A 17,872-nucleotide genomic window follows, 5' to 3' on the forward strand; every position below is an offset into this window, starting at 1 on the left:
AACAGCAGTAAAGGCAGGGTTCTGCATTTACTCTTCCCTATAGCAATTGTTAAATGCTGAATCTCAGCTACAACCCATCTTCCCTCTCCAAATACTGCAGAAAAGTTGATTACACTTTTTCACTTTTTACCATTTCCAGTTGAAAATAATGGATTTTATTTATATAATTTATATTATTTTAATATCTAAGGATTCTCCAGAGAAACTGCATCTGCTGCACTTAGTCCTCATAGACTTCATGGGAGCTTTTCCTTTCCTTTGATGTAAATAAGGGGTGAAAACCTATCTGTATATGTGTACAGAAAATACATTATATACATGTTAAGGAAAATTACACTGTGAATTAAGTCTTGTTTTGAAGAAGTTTGCTCTACTCTTCTGGCTAGAAGAATTTTATCAGGCTTCTGTGTACTTACCTTCAAAAGGGTTGTTTGTTTGTTTGTTTTTTAATTTTTTTCTAACAGAAGAGCACAGCTATTCTGGTACATTAAGGACAAAAACACAATAATTAATTCAGTCAGATCCTGAGTAGGACCTGGAGAAGATCCTACTCTGAAGAACAGCATTAATCCTAAACTGTTAGCAGATACTGCCAAGCAACCAGTGGTGCTATATGAACACCGCTGTAATGATTTGTGACAAAAGCTATTACATTATGCAGCAAATAAAACCCGTTATTGCTTTCATCTTCATTCTTAAATACATTCAGCTGCAATGCTCTAGTCTGCAAAATACACAGATCACTATGTCTAAATTCTCATAAAGAAAATCATGGCAAAGATCCAAATGGCATTTTGCATCACTGGTATCAATCTGGTCTCGCTGAGAAGTCAGCATTCTTCATTACTATGGCTGCAAATTCCTCTGAGTACAGAGACGGCTTTCCTGAAAATAGTAAGATACTGATTTGATTGAATCTGGGGAAAATGAGCTACACAGCATAATGTCTGGTTTTGGGGGCAGGTAGTTGCTCCAGTACTTCTTTAAGGTTTTGGATACACACCATTTAGAGTTTCTGTATTAGCAGAGTAAGTGTACCAGTTAAATGCATGGAGTCTTGCATGTATTCCTTTTCCTCAGAAAGTACCTTTCATATTCCCATGAAAAAAAGATGGGAATTCTTTGCAGAATTTACTGCTTCTGTTTTACTTGTAGCTCTGCTAACAATAGTTTTGGAGCTGGAAGGGGACAGAAAGTTCTCGATTTCTGTTAATGCTGCCGTGTGGTCCCTATTCTCAACAAACAGTTGGATGAATACAGCTGTCATTTTTGAACACCCTAACTCTCACCCACATGCTTCATTTCACATTACTTTCAGCTACCCTGGGCAATATTCTTCGTTGTAGTGGGATGTGACATGACACTAGAATTTATAACTACCAAGGATTACACTGTTCTACGATTTCATCGTGACATTGAGGTCTTCATTAGCTAATGTGACTTCCTTAGTTGCTGGAAACTTAAGAAAAGATTTAAGCATGCTTCCAAGAAATGTCTAAATTTCAGTTGAAAAGATTGACTTAGAAAATGAAAACTGTTTTGCAAAGAAAGTACAGTATGTCATGTATACAGAGACGAATGAAAAAACTCAGCGTATGATAATAACAACACTTCCTTCCACCTGTGCTTAGTTACAGCACAATAGTTTCCAATACAATCCTTTTGGGTTTTATTAAATGTTCATCTATTAGAACAAAGGCCTCTACGTACTTATGTAAGAGCTTCAGTGCTAGCATGCAAACTTTAAAAGAAATGCAAGTAGCCGTGGTCATGTTACCCTTTTTCTGGGTGTACCGCAATAGATCTTGGCTGGTCCAAACCCTGGGATATAATTACATATCGGAATGAGCCGTTGAGCCTGGCAACTTCAATTAAGTTGAAGCCATGATCCGTCCAATATATGTTACCTAGGAAAAATACCTTGAAGTTACTGCAAAAAGAAAAGACTACTTGAAAAGTGTTTAAATCTTAAGTGTGTAAGTTAGGACCAGAAACGAACTGCTGTCTTTTAACTTGTATGTATCTTATATTTGTAATTTCTAGTCCTATTCAGCCTTCCGTTTTAAAGTATAAACTTGTATTCGTGGTTGTCACCATTGAGACTCTCCATCTAAGAAATAGTGTCCAAGATACTTAAAGAATTTTTTCAGTAAAACTAAAAACAACAGTCCTGGTATCTTCAGAGAAAAATATCTAGGCATTTGGAATATTAGAAATTACAGCTGAAAGCAAACCAAGTTATTTAGTCTTGAGCTGAAGATGCAAGAGCATACTGTCAGAAATCATGACAATTCCTAACACAGGTTAAGACCTACCTGCTATCCAGTCCACTGCAATGCCTTCAACTCTTCCCAAACCATTTGTAATAATGTCTTCTTTCCATGTTTGGTCTCGTTTAGATCTGCTAATTTTGTTGAAACCCATGTCTGTCCAATAGATTGTATCATTTCCTATAAAATATATGGCAAGGATTCTTGGATTAATTAAGTTCCTTCAGTGCAAGTATCTACCTCAGTAACTGTAAAAACTGCCAATTATAACTTTATTAATATGTCTCAGAATAAATAGAAGAATGGTATCAACACTATCATCTTTAATTCCTTTTTTCTTTCTTTTTTTTTTAAATAATTAAAACAGAATACTAGGTTTTCTACTGGTTGTTTAGTACTGCACATGTAACACAATAGGGCCATGACAACAGACGGAAGCCACTACCCCTGTCAAAAAAATCAGACAACAAATACGTTGTCTTGCTTTGGGGCTTTTTGTTCCTAATGGGATACCTGTTTGAAAACATTTTATTTTATTTACTGATCACCATTCCAAAATATTTAGAGGTCTGAAAAACTACAGTGTAAAACTGCCTATAGAGTCTTTTCCTTCAGTAATCATACAGATTGAATTTTGGCAGTATAGAAAAATCTAACTAGTAAAGAAAAAAAAAAGTGTGACATTTGAGAGTGATATACTGATAAAAGGATAAAAAATTGACTCTATCCGCAGTTCATCTTTTATTTTAAATGTCCTGACAAGCTTTCACTAAGAGTCTTTTTTGGTGTTTTAAGGCATTTTAGCTGTCTTCCCTGCAATTCTGCTGCAGCTGACTGTCCATAAGGCGGAAGAGAGGGACCACTAGGTAGTCTTACAGTACAAACCCATTTTCACTGACCATTTAAACTTGTCAGCCAGGCTCAGAATTTGGAGAGGCCAACGCACAGACATGCACTCCCCTCTTGCCACAAAGTACCCTTGATAAAGAGATGGGGCAAACAAAGTGATGACATCCCTCAAGCAGAATTCTCTGCATTTCCATTGACAGAGCTCTGAGTTAACAGCACAGCCATGCTGCAACCCACATTCTGGTTTCAAAGTTGTCAGTTGGGGACCTCCTGAGTGAGCTATTTTCTCTGGGAAAGACATTGTTCAGAGATAAATAATATTTTTTCCTTCTTTATTTTTTCATACTTTATATATCTGCTTTTAATTCCATAAAAGTGTGTGTGCATATATATATATTTTATATCAGATATTTCTATATACAAATATATGCATATATATGTAAAAAATAATAAAAGAAACAAAATTTACACAGATAAAATTCAGTTCCCAGACCAAACCAGTTTGGTACGCTCAAGAACCCTAGCCACACCACCTCTCATTTCAGCAAATTGTATTTGGAAGGAATGGCATACAATAAAACAAATGACGAATTCTGACTTCAAGTATCCCAAACATATAGTTTGATTATCACATACTGGAGCCATGTATTTTGCTACTTATTTCAAATGAGTATGAAAATTACACAGATCTTAATACTAGCTGCACATATATTCAAGAATAAGGTACTGATCTATGACTGTGTGCAGGTGTATACCAAATAACCTTCAGCGGAATATGAGATATACAGAATTACTACAAAGTTTTATCTGAAAGTACATAGTTAATAATAAAAAAGTTATATGTATCATGTTTACCAACTGGATAAGATATTCCGCAAGTGAAATTTTTGTATTGCATATTCCCGTTTAATTCATCTCCATAAATTAAACCACTTCGTATTCATACTATGACCATTTAAGTCAGCCACGTGAGCAACAATCCACGTAACAGCTTAGAAACTCAGTCATAAGAACACAGAGGTCTCTGTGGTTTCACTTCCATGACTAAATCTTAATGTATAAGACAACTGAGTTTGTAGTGCTGTTTTCCCACGTTAAAGACTTAAATGACTATTTTTTAAAATAGTATTTTTCAGTAATCCAAGAATTCAAACAACTGAATTACTGGATTTGCTTCCAGATAATCACATGTTAAAGAGATAAAACCAATTAAAAAATCATATTTCTGTTTAAAATATATCATTACAACAACCATTAAAAGTCTACCCAAATTACTAATTTATTTTCTGTAAAATGCAGTATTTTGTGGCACAGCTTTGCTTTGTCAATGATCAATATTTTTCCTTAATACACACTATCCCTAACCTGAGTATAAACAGGTAGAAAGCAACTAATGGTTATGTACACGTACGAAAAAGGATGGTGAGGACATACAAAATCAGAGAGATGTGCAGATGTAACTTCAGAGATATAAAAAAACTTCCCAATAATAAAGGAAAACACATTTTCAAGACAAATATTACAGGGAATATTATTTTAACATCACTCGAATTGGATTTTTATTTAGTTGGTAGTGTTCCTGTAAAATGACCAGAATTTTTAAGCAGAATGAATCTGTTCTACAAACAAAAATTATAGAAGTAGTTTTGGGACTGGAACTAATCAGGAAACTCAAGTAATATTTGCTGTGTTGGAGGAAGTTCACAAAGCACATGCAGTTCACTGCTTCGAGAAACTAAATGCTAACAGCTTGAGTATGCAAAGATAATAATTACCCAACCATACGCTGATATTAAACATCAGCTAACACATAATTTCCTTAAAATTCTCATATTCTTTTACAGTCCTACACCTTACTTGCCTACATTTTGTATCCTGAATAAAAGCTTCATTAAACATAGCTGTAAAATGCATTGACTATGACATTTTGATATAATTGTTCAAAGATGCTCCAAGGCAAAAAAGAGAAAGACTTATTTTTTTTCTGAAGTACTGATAAAGGTTATTTATTCACAGCAATGCAAAACTTTTCAGTCACTCTGTTCTATACATTATGTTGGAGAATATTTTTTGATTTTCAGGTACTTCACGACAGCTTAAGAAAAGAAAAAAACTACACACTTGTGCTCTACAGTGTGAAAATATCCGTGGAATTAATTTTCATTAAACTAATAAAGATCCCTGTGGGTTTCAAATACAGATAATACTACAACATTTGCTGAGTTTCAGTTTGCACTTGGATACAGATGGCGTGATCCAAATGACAAACCCCTCTCATTTTATGGAGACAGCAATTTTTACGGCTTCCTTTCTGCTAATAATCAAAGTTCTCCGTATCTCAGTAAAACGTAACATTCTCAGCAGGACTCAACCGCTGAAGACCCATGCCGTGCAGAACAAGCTAATAGGAATCCAGATTAAGCAATTGGCCTTTATTTTGTTGTAGTCTGTCCACTTACAAAAGTGGATGACTTTTTCACAGATCTGTGTGTCAATACTGTCTCTGTCGGGTAGCACTATTAATATTATAATCTCACAAACCTGTTTAATTTTCCCAAGTAACCTGAAAAATAACAGAGATGATAGAGGTGAAAACTCCCTTCAGCATCCGACTCCTGAAGTCAGTTCTGGCTTCAGACAGATGGAAAGGTGGCCTATACTCAACCTAGAGCCTTCAGTATTTATTTGTCTATTCTATTGCTGGAATCTGAAGAGAAGAGAATTACTGCCTGGAAATGACAGTCGCCACAAAATGGGAAACAACTGTCTGCAACTTCACGCAGCTTCTACAAGCATTTTGCTAAGTGGTGAGCATTAGTAACCATGGCCTCACATTGACTCCTACAGTCTACAGGAGCTTATCAGCAAACACTGAAAATTAATTCCATTTAATGCATTAGTAGTTTGCCAATAAAATCCTGTAACTCAGAATTCACCATATGAAGTATTTGCTGAATATTACCCCTTTTGCCAGGCCTTGTCAGCTTAGTCCGTAAATGTTCAAAATGCTTATTTCAACAGAGAGAGTAAAATCTATTCTCCTCCCACCTATACACAGCTGTACGTACATCACAGATATAAATGCCTGGAGGCACAATGATAGCATGGGTAAGAGGGAGACAGACAACGGAGACAAAAGTGGGGAAAAATATGTGACAGAACACCTCTGGGTTCCCAGCTCCCACTAAGTTTAGCAAAACTGAGTGAGGGATTGGGAAGACTCCACTTTTCAGAGGCAAAATCTTGCAAATCTTAAGTGGTTTCTGAGATGAACTACTGCAGAACTGAAAGGGGCTCAGCAATAACACTGTATTCTTTCAAAACTATCATCAATTTAAACTGTTATTCCACCTTTATGGAGGCTTTTTGGCACTAATGAAAACATTGATGGAACCTCTGCATTGTTGTACTTCATCATCATGCAAGCTGGTGAACCTCACTCAATTTCATGCTTCCCAAAACCTCATTTTTCCAAAAAGCTAAATATTAGTACATGCGTCTTATTCTTCCAAAATATTAATTTGATATTGACTAGTGAAGTCCAAACAAAGCTCTCTAAAGTAGGAGCTAGCATATCCTATAAGTAGACTATGCTAAAAAAAATAAATCCCCAAAACAAACACAAGATGCAAAATCCCCAATAAAATCCTAGTATCAGTATTTTAGAACAAAAAGGTCAAATTTCAGGTTTCTGTATTATGCATCATAATTTTGTAAAGCTTGCATGATTTGAATTCAAAAAAGGGATTTTTTAGGGTAAGTAAACTATAATAAAAACTATATTCCCTGGAAAACCCAATTGCATTGTCTTAGTACTCTCTGTCAAGAACATGCGTAGCTACCACTTCTCTATCATTCTGTATCTTTCCAGAAATAGATGCAATCAGCTGTATGATAGTCTTTCCCATCTAAGGTATGTGTATAAAGGCATTGGCTTTTAAGTGATTTTTATGTGTCAGTAGACTGTGACTGAACTATACCTATGATATAATGAAAGCTCTGAACATTAGCTGTCACCGATTTGAAAGGAAAATATACAATTATAAGGGCACCGTAAAATGTTAAGTGAACTTGGAGTTTTACTAGGCAGAGTAGAGGTGCAAGAGCATCAGTGAAGGCAGGTCAAAAGAAGAAAAGACTTTAATGAGTTTAACTCCTAACCTGTTAACAAAAGATGAGCGATATTTGTGTGATGAAGCAGTCAAACAGAACAAGCAGAAAAAGGTCTGGTTTTAATATGAAGGCATATATTATCATATACTTAAGCGACAAATTAGGATCTCTCAATGCTGAATTCCCAGGCAGAATTTATTTCAAAATGAAAAATAATGGAATATGACAAAATAATTGTATGTTTCAGGAAGCCAATGTCCATAGGTACGTAACACAGGTAACTTAAAATTTTATTTCTAAACTCCTAGTTTGTATACTCAATGGGTAACAAAAACAGCTCATGAGAAAATCCATTTAGAAGGAAGGCTGGTCAAAGAGCTAACGAGTTAAAAATATGGAGGTACAAGATGTTTTCAGGTCACTACTTGGTCACAGATTTCTTATTGTCTGTAAACTAACCATAAATTCCTAATACCTAAATATGCATAAAAATATGGAGGTACAAGATGTTTTCAGGTCACTACTTGGTCACAGATTTCTTATTGTCTGTAAACTAACCATAAATTCCTAATGCCTTTGAAGATATTCAGATACCTTTTAGTACCAGTGGGAGATGCACCCAACTACTTTTCAGGATGTTATCCTTAATTTCTTTCCACCTTCTTTCACATGTATGCAAAACAGAACCCTCCTAATTTCATAGGAAATTTGTGAGGCTATCCAAACTAAAAACTGTTTCCTATTTATACACTGCAGTGGAAAGGTACGTAGTGTAATTAAGACAGAAATACCTGTTCTTCAGGCTGTTAGAGCATTCGCTTCTAAAAGGAAGAAACAGATATGGAGTTGGCTCGTACACTGCAATGAGCAGAGGCCGAGCTTTACTGGACAGAAAGAAAACTATCCCACTCAGCTGCCGAAACCACCTGCTAGGTACCATACATAGGACTAAGAAAATCCAGTGGAAAAAATGTCATGAGAGGAACAAGCTTTTTTCTTGAAAGGTGAACTAATGAAACCTGCTTTCCTACAGATTTATGACCACTTTCTCTAAAACCACCAGTTTCCTACTCAAGTTCTCAGTGATGTCTCCACTGAAAAACAGCGGATAGTGTTGCTAGTGCAATCTACGTACACATAATACATTTTTCTATTTACTGTAAATAATAAATAGCTAGAGGTTAACACTGTAACACACAATCAACTTCCAATTCCTTCAAATATAGTTGTAATTATTTAGAGGGTTTGAAAACTGGGGTTCTATTTCATTTATAGGAATAGTATACAACATGTGCCATACATACAATAAACTATACATAATATTTACCTGCATGGAAATCTATGCCCACAGCAAATGAAGTTCCAGATATAGGCATTAAAGCATCCATTTTATCATTTGGATCAAGAGGAATTCCTCTAATTCCTTCATGAACAGAATACATAAGAAATGATTCAATACCTGTGGTAAAAATAAAATAGCCAATGAGAGCAAAGTGGAGACTTTCCCAATTAACAAGACTTGAGGAATTAACAAGCACTGGACAGAGTTTTCCAATACTGCTCCATAGTTTTCCAGAATGATAACTCCATCTCTTTGAAAAAACATGCTTGAATTATTATGGTGTGTTTCTAGTTAAATGATAAATGCAGTCTTATAAAGAGAAGGGAATCACCGTCCATTTCAAGCATCACCTTAGAATTAAGTAATTAGCAGTAATGAAAATTAAAACTTAAGAAGAAGACGTTTTTGAATTATGAGAAATTTAAGAATATTTTCAGTGCACTACTACACTTTCTGTACATATTCAGCAAGAGACAATTTTAAAGAACTTGTGGAAAGCAGGACTCAAGACTGTAAATTGTCTTTTGAGGCATGAGATTCATCTCACCTCATTTAGTCACGCACACTTCCTTTAGACAATAGAGAGAAATACAAAGTTTTAGTGAATAATGCAGTTGATGCATTTTAAATGGCTACTTTTGTGTTAGATTAATCACACTCCAGATGCACCTATTTCTATTAAGTAGGAAGAAATTCTACTGTGTAGGGGTCTTGTTATGTAGTCATTCCCAGTTGAGATGAATCACACCTAATTGTTGACAACCAAAATTAGAACAAATACTGTGTTGCCCTAATCTGTTCATATATCAGAACACTTCTAAGTTTAAGGGAAATTACCCAGTGTGACGATACGTAACTCACATTCTTGAAGAATTTTAACTACATACACAAAAAAGTTCCTTTTTCTTCACATCAATTCTTTGAAAATTTCTTTCTTTTTAAAGAGCTATCTAGTAGAAGACCCTAAGAATGTGGACTAAAAAGTTTCAGGTAGAGAATTACAAAATTTTCTTCTAAGCAAGAATAAATCTAGCTTGCAAATAAGAAGAGGAATGCTAAACAAGTATTTAAAATAAAAAAAAAATAAAATCAGGCCTTACTTTATATTGAGGGCAATACAATAAGATGAGATACCCAACCTTTCAGATACTGTAGCCTATAATTTAGTTTAAAGTTAAGGTATATGACCTTGAACAAATATGTGCTGCTATTAATGATGGCTCAAATGGTCTGCTTTTCTGCCTACATTAAAAAAAAAACAAACCAAAAACTAAAAAATATTCCTCAGACTTTCCACAAAAAGCTATACAGAACTAAATAAAGAAATTAAAAGCTAAATTGAAATTCTGTCCTAACCGCAATAGACATTTCTCTGTTACTGCTTTAATCAAGCATATTACATATGGTTATTTAACTTAGAATTAATAAAGAAAGTTTATTTACTCATTACAGTGGTCCCATAAAACTGAAGTTAGTTAAAATAAATATTGAAAGCCATTTTACCTTTGCATGCCATGCGGTTTTTTTGAAGGTTGTAGCCTACTGTACACACACAAGTCCTGGTGGTTTCTGATGTTGGTAAACAAAGCTGGGAGCATCCACCATTGTTTAACTGACAGGAATTGCTACCTATAACATGACAGGAGAAAAGACAAGAGGAAACAAAATTTGAACAGCGCAATCCTGACTAAAAATGAGTGTTGGTATCAATTTATTAATATTACCAAAACCAAATTTTGTTCAGTTGACTTCTTTGAAAAATTGAGATATGCGTAAAATGTCAGGCTATGCTACTATTCATATACTCTTCCATGCTTCGCTCTTACAGCATTTTATCTGCGCACTTAGAATAGTGGGTTTTTTCCTTAGAATATTTATTTTTTAAACAACTCAGTTTTCTGAAGAAGAATCTGCCCATTTTAAAGTAAAAGTATATGATAAAACTGAAAATACTACATTAAGTTTGTGAGTAGCAATGCTGAAATCTCACTGACATTAGTCTAGAAGGTGTATCTTATTCTAGATCACAAGCAAATCATTGATCATATTGTATTGAGTCATCAAATGTTATATTAACCACATATCTTCATGAACCACCATTTGTTTAGTATATTTAAGATATGCTCCAATGTGATCTCACAGATCCATGCGCCTACTTCTTAATTTAAACAATATTTACCTTCAAGTAATAGATGAACCCTTTCTAATAAGATTTATAATAAACATTATACACAGTACAATAAACATCTCGGAAATTTGAAGCTTCTACAATAAACATCTCAGAAATTTGAAGCTTCATGAAGAAACATTTATGTCTACTAAGACGTTCAAGGAATTAGTTGAATACAAGTTACCAAGCCCATATGAATCAGAGCGCTACTTGTCACATTTATTTTTGCATTCCTAATTTTGAAGTAAAAAGCATTTCTTCATCTAAAGTCATAGATGTTTTCTAACGATCCAACCATACAAATGGAAAAGAAAGGTGAGGCTTCAAAGTCTCTGGTATCCTCAGACAAAGGTTGTATTTGTATACAGAGAAATCTGTAAGTGCCCTCACATCACATTTGCTCTCATGTCACTTCGATTTAATGAAATGCAAGACCTATACGAAATATGCAAAGATTCTTTAAAAAAAAATGCAAGTGTAAAGCTGAATCCCATCTACAGTGTTTAATTCTTATATCCAAACCCTTGATATTGCTCTGTCAAAATAGAGATCAGCAAGGTGACATTTCACTACACAACTTCAGAGCTCTCGTTATGGTTAAAGTTCAGTAGTACAAAACGACAGAACTGTTCCTTTTCTTGACTTTTGTACAATGGAAGACACATATTAATGCCACAGACACCAGATAGATATTGCTAACATTTGGGCACTCATGGGGCTATCTGTACGTCTCCATGGTAGGGAGTTCAAGCATTTTAAAAGACAGAAACATTACTGAAACATTACATTTTTATTACGTACTGTTTCACGCATTTAAAACTAAGGGCCAGACTGGCAAAGCACCTTTGGTGTTTCCTAGATTAGGTAAAATGGCAACTGTTCTCAGAAGTGCTCGATATGGAGCTGAATTAATGTACTCTGTACATAGACTACTTATTGTCCATCAGATATCAGACACCTTAGCTCCATCCTATGTCCTTTTGGAAGCTTCTCCACAAAACTAAATAATTTGTTTCCTGTAGATCCCATCCTCATCACTTTCAGTGCAACCATCAACACTTTGAAAGTAGCTGGAATCAGAAATAATCTCTTTCTAAAGAATCTCCCAAATGTCTTCATCTCTGATCTCCAAATTCATAAAACTGTGTGCATGACCCCAAATTACACTTTTTCATATTATCTTAGCTCCCACTTTGCCAACTAAGTTTTGGCAGTATTAGCAATATTCCCCCATTTTTCTGCTGCCTCATTTTTGATTTATACTACTGTATAAATACTGTCACTTCTGTCAATGTAGGTGAATTAAGCTGTCTTAAAACAAGTAGATAATTAAGAATATTAATGAATCCTCTCATAACACCTTACTTTAAATTGCAATAATTTGAGATGAGGTTCAACTTCAGAAAACATCTGTTAAATTAAAATATATCAGGCAGATATTCTAAATCAATTACCCTATTATATTCAGTAATTTATTCAATAATAAAATATTTTATAGTATTTTATCACTGAATTACAATGAAATACATATTATTTTGTTCTAGCCACATTTGGAGAATAACATGGGAAAAGATACTATCCAGTCTAAAAGCTGGTTAAACATGCTTAAAATTTAACATACCTTGCTGTGCTGCTTTATCATACACTTTCATGTGTACAACACCTGAAGTTTTGTTTCGTAGGACAGTTGGGTTTCTTCCATCTTTTTTGTTACAGGTACCGATCTGAGCTAAGTTCTGGTCTGCCCACCAAAGCTTTTTATCTGTAAAATTTTCAAGTTTTAAAAATTAAGAGGATCACTATCAAACTATATATGTTTGAAACCTAGGGTGGGGAAAAAGCTTTTGAGGTTAATTCTCAGATCAGTTTTAAGGAAAATTGCTCAAAGAATAAATAATGTTGGGTTTTTTTAATTTTAAGAACAGAAATTTTGGATTTATAAATTTCCTTTTTCCTCTTTAGGTGATCGGTTTTCACACATTTTTAAGTGGAAAAACTGAATTATGCCCAATTTATAACTGAAAGTTACCAAACCTTATTCATAGATCATATGCTACAACAACACAGGGTTTGTTCTCTGACTTTGCTATATCCATTCATTACGTACATAGAGATGACAGGAACTCTGGTTCCAGGTTTTCACTACTTGAGTGTTCAAATTAGTAAGTATGACAATTACCATAAAAATCATTAAGAATCTTGTTATTGTCTTAAAGAAATTATTGAAATTATCAACTTAAATTGATAGTAACTTTTTCATCAGAATTTACACAAGATTTTAAAATAACAGAAAAAATGAGACATGCTACGCACATACTAGCATAAAACTTCAAACCATCCTTGTCAATCCACACATGCAGAATACTTGAATCACAGTATGAAGGACTTGTCAAAAATTTATGACAGAGAATTCTCACTTGATGCACAATTGCAGCATATGCAACATATTTTTCAAAGGTTGGATTTCAGGTGACTTTAGCCATAAAGATTTCACTTAAATTCAGACAGGATTCTAAGTGACATGAGGATAGAAACACTAAGTTTGATCATATTGCTGTGGCCATACTGGTTACTGTGGAACGTAAATTTTCATTAAAAAAGCAATTAGGATACAAATGTCAGTACTAATGTAAACATAATCTTCATAACAACTTAAACAACAGTGTATGAAGACAAGCAATTTAAAAGGAATTTCAAGAAACTGAAAGGTATACACGAGATGTATATTCTCTACTTCATTTCACTATCATTGCTTCAGGAAAATGCTATTTTTGAAGCCCCAATAACATAATTTAAATATCAACTTTAGGGATTGCTTTAGTTTTGTTCAGAAATACACAATATTTATCAGTGTTATCAGTTTGTCATTTTGAGACTTTGACTCATTACCTGCTGGAATTAATGAAAGAGCCTCTTCAGTTAAAGAGCTTGTTAGTCTTTTATTCATCTAACAAAAGCTAGCGAGATGCCTCAGTGTCCGTGGTTTATAATTTCCTTAAGGTAACAATCTTTACCACTTTTCCACAATCCGGTTTTGGGGTGGTATTCCTACCAAGTTTTGAATATTTCATGTTTCATGCCATCACTTGATATTGCACAAATGGGGCATATAAAATAAGTCACAACAACCACAAAGTAAAAAGAAAAAAGCAAAGGCCACCTATCAGGAAACACAGCAAGAAGAAATAATGCAAACAGAAGAAAAGAATATTATATATACACTTTTAAAAAACTTCACAGCAGCTCTCATAGAAAATTTGTATTCGCTATTGCTAAGACTTGGAAGATGGAACAGGTTAAAATGAGGGGAAATCAGAAGAATGCTAGAAATGCCCTTCACTCCCTTGGCATTTCTTTATACCCCTATGCATATAAAAGGCCACAGGTATTAGCTTTACTGTAGCTCTGAAGGATGACATCAAGATCATAGAACTGCTTTCTACAACAGCTACATCTTGTCAGTGTTTCAATGAAGACGCTGGGGTGACGATGGAGAAGCTCTGTAGTATGGCACTGCTACTCATAATGGCCGTACTGTCAGGGACTACAGTCAAGCATCATAAATCAGGGGTGCCCAAGGACTGCTCACCCTTATATCGCATCTGAGACTATCACAACTTGAGAATCAGGGTACTGATATCAGCCATGACATGCTTTTGTGACTTGCCATGTGCCAAGAGAGAAAAAACCCCAACCTTTAAATTTCACATATGCAGGCACCAGCATTACACACTCAAGGTGGGATCATTTGTTTGATGCAGACTAACATATTCTACAGAAATATCTTCCATGAGGTACACGGTGACAGTTCAGTCTAGAGGAAACTAAAGAATGGACTGAAATTGCAAAAGTGTATTTCTGAAAGGCAAGCAAACTTTTGTCAGATCCAAAAGAATAATAAACGTAGTAACGATGCTTACTGTCTAATTTTAACAGACTAAACACTTGAGAACTTAAACTTGCTTCTAAAACAAGAACTCAGCTAGCTCATGGCGACTGAATGTTCACAGTGAAGAGCTCCTTACCTAACCAATGCCAAGTCCTTCAGCTGTTTCCCTTATAATATAATTTTTTCATTTTTATCATAATTAATTTCAGCCAGCTTGTTCCCATTATTCATCAATCTCAATGGTTGCTGGAAGCAAAGCCAATCAGTCCTTTCCTGTCTGGGTGAGACTGAAACACAGAGCATACCGAACATACAGAAAACACTTAGCCAATGCTAACTCTTAATGTCATCCTTCAGACATGGCATAAAAGCATTATTTCAGTGAAGAACTTCCTGATGTTTCTAGCTGTAGACAAACCAATCCAAATACAAAGCACTGCCAACTATTTCTATCAAGTGTAACGGGAACAACAATGTCCTGTATTGCTGCTTTTCACAGTAGAGGCATGAGATTCTTCTGCTAGTTTTTGACAACTATTTAAAACCTTAGGAAAAAATCAATGCACAGAGCTAACACAACCTTTAGTCAAAATACAGATTTCTTTTTGAAGCGAAACCGAGAACACACATATGCCATACTTCCTTGACGAACTCAAAAGCCACCCCGTACAAAATCTTGTCTGACTGAGCCCCAGTATACTGCAAAATAGCGGAATGATTGACTGGTTGAATCCCTTCAGTTTGCTGGCAGCCAGATGGCCGTGCAGCACATGTGCTGGCCAGCGTATCGCTTCATGTGTAGCTCCAGAGTGGCAACAGCCTGTGCTTTGTTTTGACACAGAGAAGACGGGGAATGGAGTGGAGAGAAAAAAGGGAAATTTAAGGAATACTTGAGGAAAATGGGGCATTGTGATAGCAAATTGAGGAACTGTGAAGGGGGAAGGCTCTGCAAATGCTTGAAGTAGGGACATCTGTTGTGCAGAAAAGCAGGGGAGAAACTGGGGTGAGGTCTTAGGATGAAAGATTTGGGGTATTGCACTCGAGGTATTATGTAGAGAAGGTTACAGAGAGAAGCTCAAGGTACTGTGTTAATAAGATTCAGTAGACGTGAAAGCAGTCTTCACCAGTTCCACTTTTGCTGCAACAACTGCTGTTTTGAGGCTACTTAATCCTAAATTAAAATGCCTAGTTATATATGGAAATTCTACTGACTTTACTCTAGGGAAGAAATTCATTTTCACAAGTGAACAAAATTGCTTGCAATGCTAAACCACATTTTTCATTAAAAACAAATTACAATCCATAACTAAGAAATCATGAAAAAAAATTAAAAGCAGGCTCTACCTCCCAATGCATCAGAATATAATTTTAAACAGCTTTGACATCAAACTCAAACTTCAGTGAACTAACGGCCAAAGACTGACACAGAAACCATAGCCAATCTTCTGATTTCAAGTCCTTAACACATTAGTCCTCACTGTCTCTAGAGTACACACAGATGTATGATGAGATGGCCTCAATGTTCCAGGTTGACAAGTTCTACAGCCCATAATACATTTCACAGTGTCTGTTTCTCATTTGCTTTGAACGCCAGAACACCCTACCTGACTCCTTGCTCCCTTCACAAGACTTAAACAGTACAATGGCCTCCTTCCAACTCATTGTGGGTTATCAGTTTCTCTTGACTTAGTCAAGTCATTCACCTTAGTGACTGGCTAACACTCTGTAGCTCACCACTTCAGAAAAGAATTTACGGATTTTTATGTTATGAATTTAAAAATATACTTTTGAGGATCCACAAACTATATTTTTTTCCTCTATTCCTATATTATAAAGAAATTTAAGCTATTTTGTTAGTAAAATTTAATCAATCAAATAAAATGCAGTTCTGGTATTAGCCTTCTAGGAAGTCTCAGTAAAGAAACAAGGTTTCATTGACCCACCTCTGTTATATCCTCTGAGTTAACAAAATGGTATAAAAGTAAGTGTAAGCAACTTCCCTCTGCTCTCAGCCTTTTGGAAGAGTAACTATTTTAAACAAACTGAACTAGCTAACACTTTAATAGCACATTATGTCATACCTAGATCTGACCAATAGTCCCAAGGGCAACACAACATAGTTTTTGTGTGAAAGTTAAATTTAACCACGAAAGGGAACACAACAGAAAAAGGAAAAGAAATAAGAGCAATTTGAATTCAACTTTATCTTCAGTTTGTCACATGTATTTTTAAACTGGAACAAGGTAAATGGCAGTATACAGACAGTACCTCATGTTTAGGTTACTAACAAACTACTGCTTTGCAGTGAGTTAACATTTTACTCATGACTACATTTAAAGTATTAATTACTGGGAAATATAATCTCGCAGCAATGTTCCACAAGTACAAACACTTCCTGTTTTTCTCCAAATAGTTATGTATCTTTTAGACATCTTAAATGAAACGATTAAATGGGGCAAGTCTCTTTAATTATAAGTTTAACATCATCAGTATTTTCATTTCAGACAGGAAAAGTTATTCCTGTAGATGAACCAAAAGGAAAACCCTAGATCGAAAGAACTTTTAAGCTTCAGGAACACTGCCTTTCCAACAAATACTGTGTATTAACCTCATTTCTAGTTCATTTTCTTTTCAGTTAAATGAATTGTTGCCTATGCTGCAGTTTTAATATTTAAATAATTAATTTATAGAGACAGGCAGTTGAGTGTTTCATGATGAAAGCTGCAGATCTGAAAAATAATTTCCATTACAGTAACTGTAAAAAATTACTGCACAAGAGAAAATAAACTCTGAAAATATCAAGGAAAAAAAGCATTTACTGAGTAGTCTTCATAGGTACATGACATCAACGATCTGGACGAGGGGATCGAGTGCACCCTCAGTAAGTTTGCTGATGACACCAAGTTGGGCGGCAGTGTTGATCTGCTTGAGGGTAGGAAGGCTCTGCAGAGGGACCTGGACAGGCTGGATCGATGGGCCCAGGCCAACTGGATGAGGTTCAACAAGGCCAAGTGCCGGGTCCTGCACTTTGGCCACAACAACCCCATGCAGCGCTACAGGCTTGGGGAAGAGTGGCTGGAAAGCTGCCTGGCGGAAAAGGACCTGGGGGTGCTGGTCGACAGCCGGCTGAACATGAGCCGGCAGTGTGCCCAGGCGGCCAAGAAGGCCAATGGCATCCTGGCCTGTATCAGAAATAGTGTGGCCAGCAGGAGTAGGGAAGTGATCGTGCCCCTGTACTC

The 17,872-nt window shown here is 35.4% G+C and overlaps 1 protein-coding gene across 1 annotated transcript in view; it reads right to left on the minus strand.

Annotated features, from left to right (window-relative positions):
- The window catches only part of LRP1B (low density lipoprotein receptor-related protein 1B), a 614,444-nt gene that overhangs the window by 195,704 nt on the left and 400,868 nt on the right, over positions 1-17,872 (minus strand). The window contains exons 33-37 of the mRNA XM_009319022.1: positions 12,366-12,506; positions 10,078-10,203; positions 8,560-8,691; positions 2,316-2,450; positions 1,778-1,907 (exon numbers count right to left, since the gene is read on the minus strand). Of these exons, the coding sequence (XP_009317297.1) occupies positions 1,778-1,907; positions 2,316-2,450; positions 8,560-8,691; positions 10,078-10,203; positions 12,366-12,506 (664 nt within the window). The remainder of the gene's footprint in view (positions 1-1,777; positions 1,908-2,315; positions 2,451-8,559; positions 8,692-10,077; positions 10,204-12,365; positions 12,507-17,872) is intronic.

The sequence above is a fragment of the Pygoscelis adeliae genome, unplaced genomic scaffold, assembly GCF_000699105.1.
Source record: "Pygoscelis adeliae isolate BGI_AS28 unplaced genomic scaffold, ASM69910v1 Scaffold222, whole genome shotgun sequence".
NCBI lineage: Eukaryota > Metazoa > Chordata > Aves > Sphenisciformes > Spheniscidae > Pygoscelis > Pygoscelis adeliae.